The sequence below is a fragment of the Drosophila montana genome, unplaced genomic scaffold (assembly GCF_035044405.1).
Source record: "Drosophila montana isolate Dmon_TW-CO22-7 unplaced genomic scaffold, ASM3504440v1 contig_3846_1, whole genome shotgun sequence".
Taxonomy (NCBI): Eukaryota; Metazoa; Arthropoda; class Insecta; order Diptera; family Drosophilidae; genus Drosophila; species Drosophila montana.
In genome coordinates, this window is record NW_026998718.1 from 617,328 (window position 1) to 637,907 (window position 20,580).

Consider the following 20,580-nt stretch of genomic DNA (forward strand, 5'->3'; position numbering starts at 1 on the left):
CATCAGACCAAACTGATTTGATAGAGCCCGTCTATTATGATTTGTGAATTAGAGATACCTGAATAAAAGAAACTGCTGAACTAGGCACAGGCTACTTCTTCTACTAGTCGATATTATAGTACAGATAATAATAATAGATAATAATAGATATATTTGGTTTTCAAAATGAACCCAAATAGAACCCTCATCGACTTTTATTCCAGCAAATACAACGTATTTTCAAAATTTTGTCACTTTTTTTTTTAATACCAATCAATTGTATTTTAAAAGTATAATTTGATTGAATCTACTATAATATTGGCAAACATTTGTTAACACCTGCTTTAGTAAGTGTTGAAATGCTTTAGTAAAAATGCATTATTATAAATTGGTGAAATGTAAAAATATTCGTAGTTGTCGATGATGTTGTGGTTGCTGCAGCTGCCACATGGAAAATCGAATGCGAACAAGTGCCGCAATAAATAAACAATTGAAATGAAAATACAATTTTCAAGTGGTTTGTAGACTGACAGTCACACACACACACACACACGTTATGCACTGCAACGTGCAACTGTCTGTCTGTGTGTGTGTGGGTGACCCAATAAAAAAGTTACAAAGCACACACAGTTCGACAGACAAGCGGACAGACTGTCGAACCCATGGAATGGCACATTTGTGGCACAGACTTTTGTTGACTTATGCAATAAAACTGTCGCGCAAGTACTGCAATTCCCCTTACTGCAACCAAATCCCAGCGACGACCCTGCGGATGTGTTTGCATTTGTATTTTTGCATTATTAAAACTGAATATGCACAGTGGCATGTTGCCTATTGGCATTGTTGTCAGCCAACCAGGCCATGCCCAAGCACATCCCACAGAGTCACCCTCAGAACCATCCCCTCTGTCTCTCTCGCACTCTATCTCTGGGTTTGAATAATTTCATATTATTGTCAATTTACGCACACGATCAAAATGCACTGGCGAATGCAATAATAACAATAGCAAATAAATTCGAACCGCCCATAGCATACACACGCCCCATAAAGTAGGCAATATAAATGACGCCAACTTAATTTTGGGTTTCGTTCGGAATTCGTATTAAATGCGCATTGTTGACACATAAATCTAAGCAAATTCTTTTTGTAAACTCATATGCATATCAGAGCAGGGTATTCTCTGTACGATTCCGATTGCATGTTAAGCGCACATTTTCATTATTTTCCTTGGATTCAGATGGCGGCTGGTGGGGCAAAGTGAAATAGCGTGAAAAACTTTAGCCGTATAAATGGCTAACGATAACGTAGGTCGGGCCTGAAAATGGACGGGGGCGTTCAGGTATTACAACTTGGAATTGGGATTGGGTTACCCTAAATGACATTTAACGCTTTTTAGTTTATAAAATGCCTTTGTAAGGCACGCGACGCCAGCAAAAAGGTCGCTCGCATTTTGATGCCGCATCAAACATTTTTGCATACATTACGAAACAGCTAAAGAGACAAGTGAGAACGACTGCTTGATACTCTGTACATGGGCTTAAAGCAGCTTTAAAGAAAAAAGTTCAAAAAGTCTATAAAGATTTTATGTTAAGCCGAACCCAAAACAAGTGGCCTTTAAAGTGCGAATTGTGGAATTTCTATTTGACACAGCCGAATTTTTCATTCTAAAATACTTTTCTCATTTAATTAACAGAGTATATCAAATTTTTCCTTGACTCAAAATCAAAGGAATAACATACAAAAGCCAACGCCAAAGGAATTTGAGCTAAATGCTTTAACTTGAATGCGAAAGGTGTTGGCATTATCTAATGCGAGTTGATTTTTTTTTTTTTTTTTCTGTGGTATCTGGTTGAAGTTCTTCAGTTGGTTAGCCACATTGTTGTTAAATAATGAATTTTTGATATACACAAACTAGCTTAGGAATAAATAGAAAATTCTTTATTTTTGCAATAAAGAAAATATTTTTGTCGGACATAAGCATATTTATGTAAAAAACAAAACTTCGAAATACATGTTTTTAACCTAAATGCCAGTATTCTATATAGGTTTTAATTTTTTAATAAATATAATTTAGCTGGAAGACTGCCCAGATTGTATCATCAGCTCAATTGTATAATTTAATTTAAAAAATTATAAACCTAGATAGCTAATTTGCCTTGTCAGGAAATTTATGGAGAATTGTTATGCTGCACAACAATATAAAAGACGCGCTGGGAATGATAATGCGATAGCTGCAATGAATGGCGACCAACTACGTGGTTTTTGTATGACTAAGTAGCAACTTTTGCCTAATGAAGGAGCTGGTCAGCTCCAAAGGCATCAAAAAATAAAACTTAAGCTGCAGAAACCCAGAGCAAGCATGAAACCGAAACCAAACTCATGGCGTACGTATATTTCAATTGTTTGCATTGCTCTCGAGTTGTCCCTTCGTTTTTTGTTTTCTTGACTGTTTATTTTATTATAATTTTTTTTTTGTGATGTTGCTGTGTTGGCCAAACTCACAATGCTGAGCACATTCTGTGGGGTATGCGGTAGCTGCTGCTGCTGCTGTTGCTGCTGCAGTTGCTCCATGGCGTGTCCATTTGTCAGAGGTGCGGGTGGCTGCTGCTGTTGCGTGACCAGCGTCGTGGCAGTTGTTCCCGTGCCAGTTGCTGGTACTGGGGCTGCGGTTCCATTGCTGATGCTGCCATTGTACTGTGTCTGTTGTGTTTGTTGTTGTGTTGACAGATTTGTCTGTGATAAATTTGCGGGAAACAACAAGGATTTGCGTTTAGTTGCCATCACAGGCGCATTCATAGCTGTGCATGTATTTATATATATGCATTTATATATATACATTTGTATAAACATATACAGACATATATATTGGCGTATGTGTGAGTGTGTGAGAGAGTGTAAGTGACACAATGACTACGATAGGCAGACGGTCAGGCAATCAACCAAACGACCAACACCAAAAAATTGCTTAGTATATAAGTACATTGCAATATGTATACATGTTATTAAATATATATATGTATACATATATATAAAACTAATTCATTTTCAATTGCATTTCTCATGGTTTAGTTGCATTTTTTTTTGTTTATTTTTTGTTTTTAAACATGCCTCGAATACAGCTAGCATATTGTTAATTATAAGTATATTAAAAGAGTGATATAACAAAATGCGAAAAAAATAGAAATGATTTAACAGGTTTCTGTTTTTGATATTTTTATACAATCTTACGCTATAATATATTTGTATATATAGATGTGTATGCATTAAAAATCATACAATACATGTCCAAGGATTTTATTTAACTAAGTTGCACACATGTGACTCCATCAACCAGTCAATATCAATAACAATTCATCAATCAGTTGAGCAAACTGTCAAACTTAAAGCATTGCTTAACATGGTGGGGGGAGGCGGTTAATTTTGCTAACAATAAGTGAGAGCCAAATGTATTGTACATAAATACATATATTTGTATATACTTTGAGAGAAATAGATAGATAGATAGATAAATGATCTGTCAATACATCATGCTACCAACACATATTATATTTTTATAAAAAAAAAAACAAGAAGTTTAAAAATTATATGGCTGGATTAGTTCAAACGGCGGGTCAACAAACAGGGCGTATGCGTGATTTACTGTTGTTGCAATTTACATGAGAAGACACCCATCTAAACTTCAGCTACGTTTTTTTTAAATAATATTTAGTATTTATTGTAGACTTTTTGCAGTCGGTCCATTATACACCCATCAACCAGACGGAAGCAAATTCAACCAGATTTATTGGTGCTTTGTTTTATGTTACTTTTCCTTCAAGCAAATAGCATGGTTTCAGACGGAAATGACATCAATTCTGTGTCTTGGTTCTCCCTATTTGTTGGTTTTGTTTTTGCTATTGCAAGCATTTTGCTTGAAGCAATTCGCAATACATATGTGCAGCTGTCTTTGTCCTGTGTTAGTTCTGTTCGAGTTGAAGTCTATGCATGATTTGTGTTTTATTTATGGCAGCCATTTCTTGTTATTGCTGCTCAGTTGGTCAGCTGCTGCAGCTGACCAATTAATATTGAATTTAAATAATGATAGACTAATTGAATGCTGTAAGCCTATATGCAGTTGCTACGTAAGGAAGTGTTGAAAATCCAGTAAGGATGTTATGACAGTTTAATAAAAGACAATTGTCAAAATAAGTTTAAGCTACTGGAAAAACAAATCCTAAAGATTTTTTAGAATTTATATAAATTTATTATATTATACTATATGCTGCTTTTATGTTGCAGTAAGTGTGATTACTTCCTGATTTTCAAAAAAATTAAAAATTGTCTAAACAATGCAACATCCTTGGATTCATTTTAGTAGGTACCAAAGTATACTTAGACCAAATAACGCAAGCTAGTTTTTAAGCCTTAAAAATATTTTGCTGAAACTTTTAATAGATTCGACTTTCGATGCAGGCAATACTCATATTATAGTCGGCCAAAACGAATAACTATATGATATAACGCATCCCATTATCGCAGGTTCAGACTACCCTACAAGAGTGACTATCTCCCAATTAGTTGTTGCCATAAATACAATTGTAACTTTATACGTGTGTTATTTTAATAGTGCTACATTGTGTAGGCGTAATATAAATGAATGTACAATTGATCCAATGTACACAAAGAATTTGTAAATATATTTATAATTTTTGCCTATTTTCACAGTTAGGTTCAACTACAAACGACGAACAGTAGCAGAAGAAAAATATCAAAATTAAACAACGACCAATTTTATTGGCAATAATTAAATATTTGATTATTTATTGCACATGTGAGCCAAAAGTTCGCCAACAATTAAATGCAAACAATTAAACAACTGCGTGCGTATGCGTGTATGTTTCAGCGCGCGTGTGTGTGTGTAGTTTGTGTTGCACTCAAATTAAATGTTACACAAAGGCTTAGTTGAAAAATGCAAAGCTCAACTGTTAAATTATTCAAATGCACGAATCAATTTCATAAACAAATAAGTACATGCCGGTCCTCAAATAACAAATGGTGTGCGTGGCCAAGCTGCAAAATAAAATGTCACGCAGATGCAAATAAACCAATTTAAATGTGTGCACATTTCTTTTTGTTTTATGTGTGTGAACTGATTTTGTAAAAAAGAATTTTGAGTATAAAAAAACTATTTATCAAAATATAAATGCTTGAAATGATTTTCTTAAGACATATGAGAGAGAGAGAGAGATTATGGTGAAAACTCCATGTTCACAAAATTGTTTGCCGCTTTGATTTCGAACAACGTTTGCCTTCTTGTTGTTTTTTTTTTCTTCTAGTTTTCTGTAGTGCGTGTTTTGATTTGTTGTGTTTTTTAATTAGAAAAAAAATGTGAAATGTATGCGAACGCAGTAAACCACAGAGCTGAGCAAAATATCCTCCAGCGTTTGCTGCTGCGCATAAACAATAACCAAAGCGACGTGCTGGACCAGCACCAAAAAGTATGCTATACAAAATATGAATGCTAAATTGTGAGCGCAAGAGCTTAGATTGTGCTCCTCTGCGTGTTGCTGCTGCTGGTATTTACAGTTATGTTCGCAACGCGTGTGATCAAAAATGTAAAACCAACAGCAGCAAGCATGGTGTTCGTTGTCTACTAGTGTGTGTGTGTGTGTGTGTGCGTGAGTTTGTGCATATTTATAGGCACGGCCAACAACTACAAAATGGAATGCAACCAAATTAAGCCAAATCAAAGCAGAGCAAGACCAAACCGAACCCAAAAGCCAAAGCCAAAAATGCTACGAAATACAATCCAAATTACAAACACACTTGCACACACACACACACACACACACACTTACATACAATAATATAGAGTGTAAGAGTGTAGTTAATATAGTAGTTGGCTGGGCAAACTCACCTTTTGTTGAATATACAACGGCGCATTGACGACTACGCCATCGGCAACACTGGTGGAAACTGCCACAGAAGCTGGTGTTGCACCGGTGGCTCCTGTGCTGCCATTGCCCGCTGCTGCAGACTCGGCGGTTGCCTTCAACTGCATTCCAGGCTCAGTTTTGATTGCGGCTGCTGTCACGGCCAGCGACAAGCTCTCGGCCGCTGTGGGCGCACCAGCAGCGGCTGCAGCGGCCGGTCCAGGTGCGGCGGCATAGCCAGCTGGTGCGCCTGGAAAAGGCGCCACGCCAGCCTGCACCATGTGCTGTAAATGAGAGAGGCGGACAAAGGAGGGTATCGGATTAGTATGGTTATCCTTTTTGGGTATTTATGTAAATTAAGAAAAGAAAATAACGAGATAAAATATATTTAAATGCCTAACAAGGTACACACATTTCAGGCTGGGCAAAGGGTTAGTTCTCGAATTATAATTTTAATTACGTTTTAAAATTTGTTGTTCTTATTATAAAGGATAGAATGTAGCCACAAACTGGCTTCAAATAGCAACTATGGGCTTCGGATAAAAGATTCCTGAAATTCGACCTCGAATTTAAGTACTAATAACTTTGGATTCCGAAGACCAAATAGAGTTTAGCTTAAATGAGGAAAGTTATATACTTAATTCACGAATTTTATGCTGAAGTAGTTCTTAGAACCTTATACACAATTTTTTTTTTTTGGAATTCTTGTCATTAGCCCACTCGGATTCTTATTTAAATATAAGCATATCTGTATTTGGGGGAAATTTCCTGTTGCTCAGTTTGTAATGGTCATATGCGATGGGTATCTAACAGTCCGGCACTGTAAACTGATTGTTAGTTGTATTTATGGTGACGCATTTCGGTTTGACTGGACTACCAAAAATGTTTATCTCTGTGTGTGAGTTGCTCTGTGGTCCGTTTCTGCCATAAAAGTGCAAAATGAAATCCATATAGTTTATATTTGCAGGTAACCCATGACCGGTATCTATGGTAGCCGCTAAGCTCTTGGGTAGACAAAGGCGACTGCGAAATACACACACACACCCAAACATATATACACATATACACATTCTCATATACAGCGTGGGCGAGTAGCGTTGCCTGCTCTAAATTGCAATTTTTATTTGTATAAATTTTAGCCATTATTTTGCTTGGGTTACCTTACACCCCCCACAGACACACGCACACATATTCTGTCCCGCTCACGCACACACAGCGCTGCCTGTCAACATCTATGAAATATGCAAAATTTGGAGCTTATTGTAGCTAAATAAAAACCCATCCCATCCTCCTGATGCAGAGCCAAACTCCACCTTTCCAACCATTTTGTCGGCAAACTTTTTGTCATTTGAGAGTAGTCGAGCGAGAGGGGCAGAAAAATAGAGCGAGAAGGGAAGGCAAGCAATGGAAAATGGGGGATTATCATGTGAGTGGCATTTTAATATGTTTTACTGTAAATTTGTTGCCTGCTTTTGTTTGTTGGTTACAGCGCTTGCCTTGTCGGCTACCCGAAATGGATATTAATTTTGGGATTTAACAAAACGTTAGAGATATTTGGGGAATTTTAAAACTGACAGAATCAGCAATCTCTGTCACTTTTGAAATTCTACAAATCTTAAATGTAATTAGTACAATATACGCAGAAATACGGTAATAAAATCGTAAAGAAAACGATTTAAATTGAAAATGAGTATTTTCAGAAAAAGTACGAAACTAAATTGGACAACTTTTTAAAATCAAATTGCTATATATTTAAGAATTGTAAACTTGAAATTTTCAGGTACTATATATTAACTGAAATGCGAACTTTAATCTTGTCCATATATTGATCGGTTTATCTTAAAGGATCAAAGTCTGTTTGGAAAGTTTTTAACTAGAGAGTTTTAAGAGGAAAACAGAAGTTTCGCAATACTAATACACTCTCTTCATTTTGTGAACAGAGTATAAGAAAAGTGCTCCAAAAGTAGCCCAAATCACATCAAAGATAAGAAAAACTTTGTACACAGAAACGTTTGCTATCCAATAATAAACCATGTCTTATGCATTGGCTGCGGTTCGTATCTCATCTCATTAGGCTACCCAAAGAGCAGGCACTGTGAAGGCACACAAATGTCAGTTTTCATATTTTTGGCACCGCCCAATCTCTTCTGGCCGCACACGGGCAGAAACTGCGTCGCCCCTCCTACCACCTTTCTGATCTTCATGTTGATCTTCTTCTTTTGCATTGCAACGCCCAGCGATTTGTGCTTTAAAAAATTAGCTTGTTAATTAAATGCAAGCCATACGACATGTTGAGATGCTTTTCCACCCTCCTGCGCCTTCATTTGCCCCTTTTGCCCAGTCTGTGATGTAATCCGCCGTGCAAATTGGCGCACACTTTGCGCATTCGCCGTGTTGTGCGGCAAGATATATGAAATACATATGTATTACATATTTGTATTTTTTTTGTGCACGCTTACGTACGTGTAAATATCCTATGCCAGTGATGTGCGCGACTAGAAAGAAAATTGTCATGTTGAATTTACATGAAATTCTTCGAAAATTCATTTCGATGTCCCATGAAAAAAAAGTGAGATCTCTGCAGTCGAATGTGGTCGACTGCTCAATACTCTGTGCATACAGCCAAATGCAAACATTCTTTTTGATTTAGGCTTTGGTGATTCTAAAATTGTGACTTTTAGATAACGACTTTCAACCTGTGACTCGAACATTTAAAGAGTTCAGTAATCCATCTGTTATAGTACATTGTAGGGAATTTAGAGATTCATAATTGTCGAAAGCAAACACGACTGTATACCCGAAGTTTGAAGTATCTATAAGTGACTTCTATATCGTTCAAAAGTCTGCCAAACGGATGGTTTTAGATTTGTGTCTTGAGTATACCAAAAATAACTGTATACATATGTATTTTCTTTACTATATGACAAATAACAAAGTATAACAAGCCACGACACGGCGAAGTTACTCATTCCAGCAAATAATGCACTTTTTAAAGGCGAAGGTGTGAGGCGGTCTCTACTGGCTGCCATCACATAAGAGCACTCAACGTGAAACGGGTCGTTGTTGTTGTTGTCGCTGTCTCCTTCGCAGCACTTAATTTGTCTGTCAGAATGATCTAGTCTGCGCCTGGTGCATACGTTTTTTGAATTGTGCAAACCGAGTGCCACTTAAAACAATGCAGTCACAACACAAACACACACCGACACATACATGTGGACTCTTACTTGACCCAGATACTGACCGGATGGATGCTTCAAGCTTTACCAAAACCAGTTCAAGTCTACGGATAATCCTTATTGTGATTAATGTGAGTTCAACGTGCCTAAGGACAACGAGCAAGCGTTATTCTATTCTCCAATTGACTTCGGAAACCATTGTCCTGCAAATGACGGGTAAATAGCTGGCGTTGCCAAAAACGAAGAAGCTGCTTCGAGAGTCGATAGTATACTACTCTACAGTTGCTTTCAGCCTTGTAAAATTGTAACAGCATCGGAATTCATGTTCTCAATATATATTGTTAAATATGGTGCTTCTGAATGTAACAATTAAGTAAAAAATCAACACATATACTGCATATATTGCGCACAATTAACATGGCCATTGATTGGGGGCATCACTTTTATAATTTAACTCCAATTTTGCGAACAATTCTTTCATTTTTATACACTGCTGCATTGTTAAATATTTTGCATTTAATTGCACTCGAATGTTCGTCAGAGTGGCGCGTTTTTTAAGGCCTATTTGCATGGCAAATGTTTCTCCGTTCCGCCCAGTTTTTATTATGATTTCAATGCAGCCCATTCAACCCAGTCCTCCGCCTCCAACTGGCGTCAGCTGGGGCTGTTTTATTGACTGCGTCGACGGCGTCGTTTTTGGGCCCACAGTTTGTTTACATTTGTCGGCAGGCGTTCTATGTGTTGTTTTTGGAACGTTTTCAACAAAACACTTTACGCTTTTCATTTTTGCAACAATTGCGCCGGCTTTCAAGTGGTATTTAAAGTATTTGTCTTGAGTGTTGGCGCAAAATTTCATCAATGCAGCAGTCCTCATGCAGATACATATGTATACGTAAGTAAGCAAGTATTTGCCTCTACCATCAAATTGAAGGCATTTAAGATTAGCAATTTTCGTTTAATATATGCATTATACTCGCTAAAATATTCGTGTGCCGCACGCTGCGTATACGTAATTATTAAGTATGTCACATACTGGCAGCTGATTGATGGCCCAAAATTAAGAAAAATTATGTGAAATGCATGCCAAAAAATGTTTCACGGCAATGTAACAAAAGGCAACGTGGAAAATGAAAAATAAACGTGCGTTAAGCTGTTTCTGAAGATATGTTTAACATTCACTATATATATAAATGTATATTTTCACAAAAATTGTACAAACAAATAGCGCAGTTGACTCAATTTTCAGCAACATTCTCGTATCTACCTATGAACTAAAAATCGAGTTTTCCACCAAATCAGTCAAGAAAAATACTTTTAGATCATGCTGTATTATTTCAAATACAATAACAGCTTGCCCCAAATATTTGTATATAGTACAGAAAATATATAGTTCCATTACATCAACCGAATATTAATAAATCATGACGTGAACAGCACACAATATTTTGTTATGCCAAATTATATGTGCTTTCCCAGACCGGCGTTGTGCGTCAGCTGCGACTGGCAGCGGACATGTTTCAAGTTTGAACCTGACACAGTGAAAACCATTTGACCAATTGCTCAATAGTTGCTGCTGACGCAATTGATGTCGACGAGGCGCCCATTTTGGTCAATGCAATGGCAAATTTGGGCCGCTGGCGACACTCGTTTAAAAGCCGGGCCAAGAGCCCAATCCAAGTTGGTTAGCGAACGGCACGACACGACGCGTTGCATGTCAATTAAAACGGGCAGCCAATCGAAATTGAAATTTGTACAACACGCGTCGATTGTTTAACATTTTTCGCTGTTGTTGTTGCTATTGTTGTTATCTTACCAAATTTGTGACTCAATTGCTCAATGGGTGTGCGCTAGAAAGTTTTCTAGGTCGATGCTAATCACGTCTGCTTTTCAATTTCCATTTGTGAAGGCGCCGCTTGCATATTTGCCTAAAGCATCAGTTAAAAGCCAATTTGCCAAAACTGCAATTGGCCGGATGAAGGCCATTTCCTGGCAGCTGTCAATGCAATTAACAAGGCAATATTCCCAAAGTAAGCTCCTATTAGAATATGATAACTACAAAGTTATTTCGAATTAGTTCGGGCAGGCTGGCAGACAGGCTGAGCTAAGGCGCAGCTCAGATATGAATTAGCCTGTGTGTGGAATTTCAGTGTGTCTATCAGCGTACAGGAAATTATAGCAAAAGCGTGTTGAAGTGTAAAAGGATGTTTCTAGCTAGGACCTGCAGGTGCATGAATCATGCATGTCCACATGACATGTAATATGACTACAGCGAATGCTGTCGTTGACGTTGCCGTTGCTGTGCCACGGGAACTGCAAATGTAGCGTGTAGGTGTCAGATACTAGATACGTGTATGCCCCAGTAATAGGGTTTTCTGTTTTGCAAATCAACGACTGAGCCGGAAATTTATTTTCCAAATACAAAATGTGCCGTGTTTTGCATGAAATGCCGTTACACATCTACAATCCTTAATAAGGTGAATTCAACACGAGTCAGCGTTGGATGACTGCAAAATAGTGTCATGATAAGGTGAAAAAAAAAAAAAAACACAAACAAGCGTAAATTAGTGGGCATTCCACACACTCACAGACGACCCGGCGTATACGTAATTTTCTGGCTCTGCCCTGCAATGCAATCATTTGAGTTGCCTTTGAGCTGCAAATACCAGAAACAACAAACATCATCCAAATGAAATAATTGAAATGTTACTGCAGAGCAGCCCAATTAAAATTCTCACATAACACAACATTTAAAAACTTCCTAATTAAAGTGAAATTGCAGCAAGTGGAACGATAAATAGAATTGTTTCAAAGGCTTTTCGCCGCGCGTTGTTATCAAAGGGTGGAACAAAAAAAAATACTGCATTCTTAAAATAATACGGAATATTCTCATTTACAATTAAAATAAATTAAACCTTTGTTTAGGTTAGCAGATAACATACTATATGATAGAACTTGACTCTTTAAAGACATTTTCACATTCATAGACAGTCTAGGATAGTTAATGCCAAGGAGAGACGGCAAGGAAAATGAATTTTTATTCAATTTTAAATGGTTTCAAATATATGATTAGATAGATATTAACATTTTTAACTCCAGTCTTTCGCTTAATTAAGCATCTGTTGGAGTTAGCCAGATACTCATAAGAATATGTTATGAGCACATTTAAAAGTCGACTGGCTTTTGCTATTGTTATCTGGCTGGTTTTATCGTAAATCTTTATTCGTTTATAGGGATACTGCCGTACCTACCATCTGTAGTAAACTCTCTGCACAAATTCACATTTCGTGGTTGATTATTCAAACTGCTGCAGCAGCAGTTGTTGTCGAGGCTATAACAGAGATAAACAGCGTTAGAGAACTGAAATTGCGGCTGCTGTAAACGGTAAGCCGAAACGTCAGGTGCAGGTGTGCACAACAGCAGTCACAACAACAATAACAGCAACGGCAACAACTTAACACAACAGTACGTATATAGAAGGAAAATAAAAACCAAAGAGTTTGCCCTAAACGGCAAACAGGCCTGTAGCTTGGCTTAGGCCACAAACGGGTCGGCTTAATGGATCGCAGAGCAACCAGCGATGTCTGGCAGTAGGAGGTGGCAAGCAGCGCATCTGCAAAAAGTTTTAGCCAAACAGACCAACTGACTAACTGCATTGAATCGGGGGAACCGGCCCAGCATTCAAATGCGGCCTGCATGCTTCTTCGTGTCGTAGATTTCGAGATTTTCCCACTTTTTTTTTTGTTGTTTTTATTTTTGTGCTGCAAGTTGCCACTTTTGTGTGTCACTGGGCTGCCCACATTGCGGTGTTTGTTGATATTAATGGCCCAACTAAAGCTGAAGACGACAATGATGATGACGGTGATGATGATGATGATGATGCGAGTGGCTTGCCATTTCAATGGAATTTATGCAGCCAAGCCCGGCAAATTCGCCAACCCATCTTCAACTGCAACTCTAGCTGTCGACTAGCTTTGCCTTTAGCTCTGTCTGTAACTCTCTGACATCAATCGCCTTCAGCTGCTGCAGTTGGCCAAATGAAGCATGCATCAGGGCAAAGCAAGGGGGCGGCGAGGGCGCAGCGGAGCCGATCAACTAAACCTTAATGCCAATGAAAACGTGAGAATGTCGCCATCGAGTGCGCGCTGAAGATGCACTTTCCGGATTTATATCGCTAAATTTTTGTCGACCTAACGAACGTGAGTGGAAAATTAAATAATTGAAAAGCGTTCGAAAGCCAACCAAGCGCAGAGAGTGTGCGAAAAATTGCCAGAGGTCGTAAAATGCCAGGCCAAAATGGAAGCTGGCAAGACTGCGGACAAAAAATGCATTGTGATTATTCAATGGCTTAGCAAATGAAAATGAAATTGGCCATTGGCCGCTCCCCACGTATATATATATATATTGCCTGATAATATATAGTAAATCAGCCAAAATAGCAGCAGCAGCGACAGCAGCAAAATCAATAAAAATAAATGAAGACAAATATCAAAAGTACACACTACCAAAATCTTCACGTTCTGTGCCTTGTCAATAAACGCGCCAATCCAAAGGAAAATAAAAAAACAAGTAAAAACCCAAACATCAAAATAAAATAAAACGCGTGCAAATACGAGTACATTCAAAAACAGAAAAATTGTTGAAATTTGTATTTAGAAGCAAATGTTTAGCTATGCAAATGGCGTGCCAGTTGTCGGCCAGGCTGACAAGACTTGAATTATGGCAGCCAAAAGATGCGTTGACAGAAGCTGAAGAAGCATTAAGTATAAAAGACAACGAATTATGTGCACATGCTTTAAGGTGCTGTCAATTTATGCGGCAATTACATTAAAAACAAAAAATTTGGTATTTTATATAAAGCTTTTTTAATGCCGTATATAGAAGGAGGTCATATTTAAAAATAAGGCTATAATAGTATATTATATAATAAATATATATAATATTACAAAAAAATTAAGTCGTCATGAAATGAATAGTATATTAGATCTCACAACTAAGGGACATTGTGTTATCATGAATAATCACTTTTAAATAAATTATTTTACTTAAGATTTTATCAAAATTATACTCAATGTCGTACATATTTTTATAATAAAATCAAAATTTGTTAAACGGGTTTCAGGTTTAAGTATTCTTTTAAAGAAAAACCTTTTAATTTGATATTTTTTTAAAATCCTTTAGCGACTTTCCTTTCGGGATGAAAAGAAGCTTTTCCTAGCTTTACCTAGAAACTGCTAATATTCATCTGGCACACAGCATCGGTATTTAAAACAACTTAAGTTGATTTAGTTAAAGATGGTAAGCAAGAATATAAATCTAATTCTTTTCATTTAATAGGCTTATATTCTACTCATTCTAGAACGTTTCACAGGGAAATTCAAAGTCGAGCATTTTTCAATTTTAAAACAGATTTATTTTGTTTTAAAAATTGTTTTCTTGCAATTCATGGGCTCACAAGAGCGTGTCCAATATTTGCGAAAGGACTTATGCAGTATACAGCATGTATATGTATATATTTCGAATTCTATTGCCATCACCTTCACCTTGCCCCTTCGGACGTCTCCCCGGCGCTTAAATGGGGCGTACGGCCACATGGAAAACTTATGAATTGGCGGCATCTTGCGTTGATTTTCGGCCTGATTCATGGCACTTAAAAATATCAAAAAATTTGGCATATTTGCTAAACAGCCAAAAAGAAAACAAAAAGTTGTTTTGATGTTGAAAAAATTCATAAATCTTGACTCACATTATTCATGTGCAAAGCATAATTTGACAGCGCGGCAGAAGTGCTCGAGAGCTACGAAATGTATATTAAATTACTCGAAAGTAATTGAAAGTTGGGCGACTGGAATAACCAGTCTCTATGATAACTTGCGATTTCATTTGCCAGACTTGACGCACTGCAAGTGCAATGAAGCCACAAATATCGCATTACACACAGGGGGTGTGTGCTCTAGTTGGTGTGTCTGTGAGGCACTTGAATTACCCGTTAAGCGGCTGCAAATTGAACAACAGTTCAGAGACACAGCAGACAGACAGACAGACCGACAGAGAAATAAATGACGGCGATGATTGCGATTGATATTTTTCCCCATTGCGACAGCAATTGAAGGGGGCGGCTGCGATTGCGATTGGGATGGTAGAAAGCGTTGCTAGCTATCTAGAATTTGCTTCAAGAAATCAGAGCTGCACAGCAGACATTGGCTTCAATCGTGTGATTGATTTGAATGGACATTAAATGCAATCAGTTGGCCACGCCCAACGCGTCATAGCTATAAATCAAGCCCCGCAGCAATCAATAGAAACACCTGACAGCGCTTAACTTTCAGGGCGATAAGTTCTGCTGTTTTGCTGCATATCGAAATGGGCTAAACACGCAAGGTGCTGAGCTCAGGCCAGCTGATTGTTATGGCTTATTAACTGCCCCCTCCGCCTCGGTGGGGGAAAACATAAACAAAGAACGCCTGAAAGCGGAAGGAACTGACGGCTAAAAACAAAAGCTCACTTCCTGGCGCGCCAGTTATGAAAAGTAAATGAGCTAGTTTTATGTTTTATTGGGCCTGGAGGCGTATTACACGCAACTTATGGATGCGTGGGCGTGACTAGTAAGTTTATGTACTATATGAAGTGCCATTAAATGCGCATTAGGGACGCTTTAAAGCAGAGCACGCGACACAGGGTCAAAAAGGGCGGGCCACACTACACGGCGTATGCACGATATTTACACAAACATACACACACACACACACACACACCTGCAGCAGGCAATTAACGTAAACCGGTTTGTATTTTATACAAAAGCACACAAACTAAGCTAAAACTAAAATATCCTCTTTGCTGCGCATTCTTTGGCATTAGTTCTATTTATTTTTCCATTCGTTTTCCTTTTACGGTTTTCATTTCAGCATTATTGTTATGACTGTAGTGTGTGACCTCCTCTCGGTGCTTTTCACGCTTTTCACACTTGTAAATCAATTAATTTTACAGCTTGTTGTTGCCGTTATTGCTGCTCCTTTTTGTTGTACTCGCCACCTGCTGTTGGCCATTTGGCTTAAGCGCCCGGCTAAGCCTGTAACGCTTGACTGGCGCAAGGATTGTGAAGCCCCACTAGTGTGGGAAGTATTTCGTTGGGTATATTTCTGTTCTTGTTCTTGTTGTTGTTGTAGTTGTAGTTGTAGTTGTTGCTTTGTTGTTGGCAAATTGTCGGTTAGTTTGTGTGTAGGCTTTTCGGATTCGCTTGAGCGACTGTTGAATTGCTGGTAATGTAATTAATACTCAGGCTTTGAAGCTTCATAAGTGGGTCAATTGCGCGTATGTGTGTGTGCGTAAAGTAAGTTAAATGGAATATGAAATGTTGTTATTGTTACTTAGTTTGGATTGGATTTGTTTGGAAATAAACACGCCAAGTGAGGTTACTAATGGACCATGTTAATAGCTTTCAAATTCGGTGAATATTTGTCATTTTGCTGATTTCAAAATTCTTAAATTATTCATTTCTATATTTTACGTATACAATTTGTAACATTTTAAAAACCCTGTTGAAGAAACACTACAGCATTTACAGAGTATGCATTAGGTTTCGTGGCTGGGCAATGAATTGGCGCATCTAAAGGCCATATCCTTTAGTGGCCTTTTGGCTTGTGGTTATTTTACCTTCAAGTTAAAAGGAATGCAAGTTACTGTTGTTTTTGTACTTAAAAAGTGGCCGAGATGCATTTGGGATAACCGCTGAGTGGCTGCTGCGGCCTGAGGCGGGCTTGGCAATTAACTAAGCACGACGAGCTGAAAGTGGGCGTAATAGCTACACTGTCTAAGTAATTGGTATGTGGGGCCAGGCCAGACACTAAGCTCCAGTTGCAGTTACATTCACAGTTACCTGCTGCTTTTCCTCCGAACAACAATGCTGATGAGCCTTCATTAAAAACTGAGCTTCTGTCTGAGTCCGTGTCAGCGTGTGTGAGTGTGAGTGTGTGTGTGTATAAGTTTGTCTCACTGCATGACAGCCGCTCCCACTGGGCTGGCTCTTTGCACATGTAAAGTTTATTAAGTGCTTGTAGAATGCTCACTAGCCTGACAGACTTCATAAAGTGCGTTTACACACACAAGTAGCAGCACATGAAAAGCGGAAAAGCGAAAGCTCAAGTAAAAGCAGACGCGTGCATGTATGTGTGTCTGTGTGCGCTTATAGCCAGCTGACTGGCAATTATCGACGCGACTTTGCTGATTTTCCACTTAAAAGGTTGTCAGCCATTAACCAAACTGCCACTCACCGCTGCGCTAGCACATGCGTAATTCGAGACGTTTACGAAATGAAAATGAAAATGGGAAAATGGTATGTCAGAAAATAAAAACATTTTTATTGCATACTGTGCGGCACTTAATAAAGATGTGAGTGAGTGGTTAAGTCCTTGAGTTCTACTTGTTAACCTGACCAAATTGGCAAACATGGAAGCTAACCAGACAGCAAGACGAATGAGATTTGCTTGACGCTTTATCACTCACGCATCGCTGCACAGATTTTTTATGTGACAGTGATAGTCAAAGTTAATGAAGATGATTTAGCTTCCAAAATATATACCACATTTAAGCTTGGTTTATAACAAAGAAAAGCATAAGCAGTACGAAAAGTAAGTTAAGCTTAATTATTGATATATTAACAAGCTATGCACCTCATTTTTTTAACAATCCATTTCAGTCAGTTCTTGACGAATGATCTATTATTATTTTAGTATTATCCTAAGTATACTTTAAGTTACTGTGATTGAGTTATATATGGCAAAGCCAAATTTAACATGCCTGTTGGCACGTGCATAAATTTTGGTGTGTATAGCTTGAAAGACAAACAAATCTAAATAAGACATTCCAAATGCGCAGCAAGTAAAACAGAGAGAGACAGCAGGAGATAGAGTGAGAGAGATGGCTAGATAGAGAGAGAGCTGATATGAAAAGCACTCAGCCAGTAAATTAGGTTCATGTCTCAACTAGTTGACCCAAGCTAGCCCAAAATAAACAAACAGTCGACCAGAAATTGGGCGGGGTTACGAGGGGTTTGGCTACTCTGAACTGGGCACTTGTTCTGCTCGAGTTGTTGTTAGTAGCCGTTGTTGTTGTTGAGCCAACGGCCGTGAACAGCGAGTAAATCATAGCCATGAAGTATGTGCCAGGCTAAGGAAAACCGTAACTGAGAACAACAACAACAACGACTGCAATCAGCATGGATAGTCATAATAATGAAAATACAAAATAGCCAAAGCGGTTGCTTAAACTTTATGCTACGAGACGAAAATCGTTGTTACCTTTTGTTGTTGCTCTATTGTGTTGTTTGTATGCCCAAATTTACGATGAGCACACATACACATACACACACACGCACACACCTGGCTAAAGACGTCGTTGGGCAAGAAACGTGACCAGCAAAATATATAAAAACGAAAGAAACACTGGTGCTAGTAGCATTATAAAATGCAAGACTTTGCTCATGCGAGCGATAAAATTGTTGATGCCCTATAACCCGTAACGCACTATGCCTCCCTCATCTCCACAGCCCCCTTTCCCTCACCCTGCCATAGACTGCTCCCGCAATCACAGCAATAAACTTTAGAATGACTTTGCACTCTGGTCTGCACTCACATAACCTGATGCCCTAGGAAAGGTGCTTACAATGTTTTCCGCATGATTTAATGCGTAATTTTCAGAACTTTGCAAATTTTTCAGATAATTTATCATTTTTACAGCAACAACATGCATTTCGAAATAAAGGGGGTTGTGGGATGGCGTTAGTTTTTGTCGCAACGACACCTGACGTTGGCTCCTTTTTTGACTACCCTCTGCTCACCTCATTGCGCTCTAACTTCTGGGTTAAGTGCAAGCAAAAATTGTGACCTCAGCTCATTGACTTTAGGAACTTAATGGTTGGACTGGGTTGCTCGCCAACCCTCACTTCGCCAGCTGCTCCCAAGTGCTGCCTTAATTAAAATTTTGGCTATTGAAATAGGTTTGACCATTCTAGAGGGAGTAGGAGATAGCGAGCGGGAGCGAGAACGATGGCATCCTGGCTATAAGCTGTTGAGGTGTAAAGTTCGTAGGCCTCTTATGATAAATGTGTGGTCAACTGGGTTGGCTTTGCTTAGTTGTAATTAATGGGTTTTAAGTTTGCAGGACATACAGACAGGGAAATTTGTACTTGTTGGAAAAGAAAAACACAATTTAATTGCTGGAAAGGGAACGTTATATTGATAAGGAAAATGAAATGGAATTAGGAAAGTTAACGATATGGAGCTAAGGGATTATACTAAAAACAATGCAAGTCCCTGATATCGAGGTGGACAACAAATCAATTAAATCTCATTTTCAATATTCTTTGAGGTAGGTTCATTCGATTTTCTTTGATATATTTAAAACACTGAATCACTGACTGCAAACTTTTAGGGCTATAATATATTATGCACTGTTTCGTCACAACACACTCATGCCTTTCCATATCTGACCTTTCCATACCGAACTCACATCCATTAACACAGCTGCTGCCCAGCTGATGTATTATGCATATTTTCGCCTTTGAGTTGGCAAAGTGCAAAAAATTACAACATTTTTCAACTTTGCACTGACAAACTTCAGCTGCAGGCGTCGGAAGTTCTTTTGCTTTCAGCCCAACAGGCGGCATTAATGCATATTTCATATGATGCCAAATATTTTTGGTATTTATACAAATATTTTTACTATTCAGTGCACCAGCAAGCAAGGAGTTAGCCATTGCCGAGAATGCAATTTTAAGAACACGACTGCTTGATATTAATTGTACGAAAACCATTTGCATATAAGCTGCCAGCTTACGAAAATCCTGGTTATCCTGCTGTACCGGGTATACATGGGCTACAGAATGCCAAACAATGTCCGTTCGCTGCAAGAGAACGCTTCGTATACAGATCTCATGGAATTTAATGATGACGAGCTATACGAATCGGATTTAAAATGAATAACATGTAGCTCCAGCTCAGACAATATTGCATTCCCCGTTTACTGGGCATTGTTGAGCAGACCGCATTGGAATTGATTGATTTGCATGCGGTTTGATATATCTATGTTTGCCTGCAGCTGCAGGTGGGCCGAAGGCATTTTGGGCTGCAATTGTAATTGAAATCGCACCGAATGCAATTTCATGTTGCTCAATGATTTTAGTGATTTTATCGACTCATCTGGCAGGCGGTCTGCTTGCCCCATAAGTCACACACTTTGAAATGCAACACATGGTGAAGGCATCTGATGCAACTCATATACACTGTTCAACAAATTGAAAGCGAGCATATTGACTAATTCGTATATGTTGAAACTCATGACATATATGAATACTTGTGTTTATCCACATCGGATAAAGTGTAACAATTTGCTAGCCACGCCCAGCTGGAAGCGGACACAGCCTGCTTCTAGCTATTATTGAATTGTGAATAGTGTGTTAACCAGTCGGTAGCAGCTGTTCGTAACACCCTGGCTTGTTTCCCTCTGCTCTTTCTCAACGC

At 38.4% G+C, this 20,580-nt stretch overlaps 1 protein-coding gene across 29 annotated transcripts in view; it reads right to left on the bottom strand.

The window, feature by feature from the left end:
* Rbfox1 (RNA-binding Fox protein 1) overlaps window positions 1–20,580 on the bottom strand; it is a 94,394-nt gene that overhangs the window by 19,760 nt on the left and 54,054 nt on the right. For 23 of the 29 annotated variants that reach the window (XR_010437840.1, XR_010437837.1, XR_010437839.1 and 20 more), the window contains 2 exons: window positions 5,876–6,175; window positions 2,482–2,712 (listed from right to left, as the gene is read on the bottom strand). Coding sequence is in view for 24 of the 29 variants with exons in the window: in XM_064696210.1 (XP_064552280.1) it covers window positions 2,482–2,712; window positions 5,876–6,175 (531 nt within the window). In the remaining 5 variants the exon portion in view is untranslated. The remainder of the gene's footprint in view (window positions 1–2,481; window positions 2,713–5,875; window positions 6,176–20,580) is intronic. The other 6 variants (XM_064696216.1, XM_064696206.1, XM_064696209.1 and 3 more) reach the window with 1 other exon arrangement.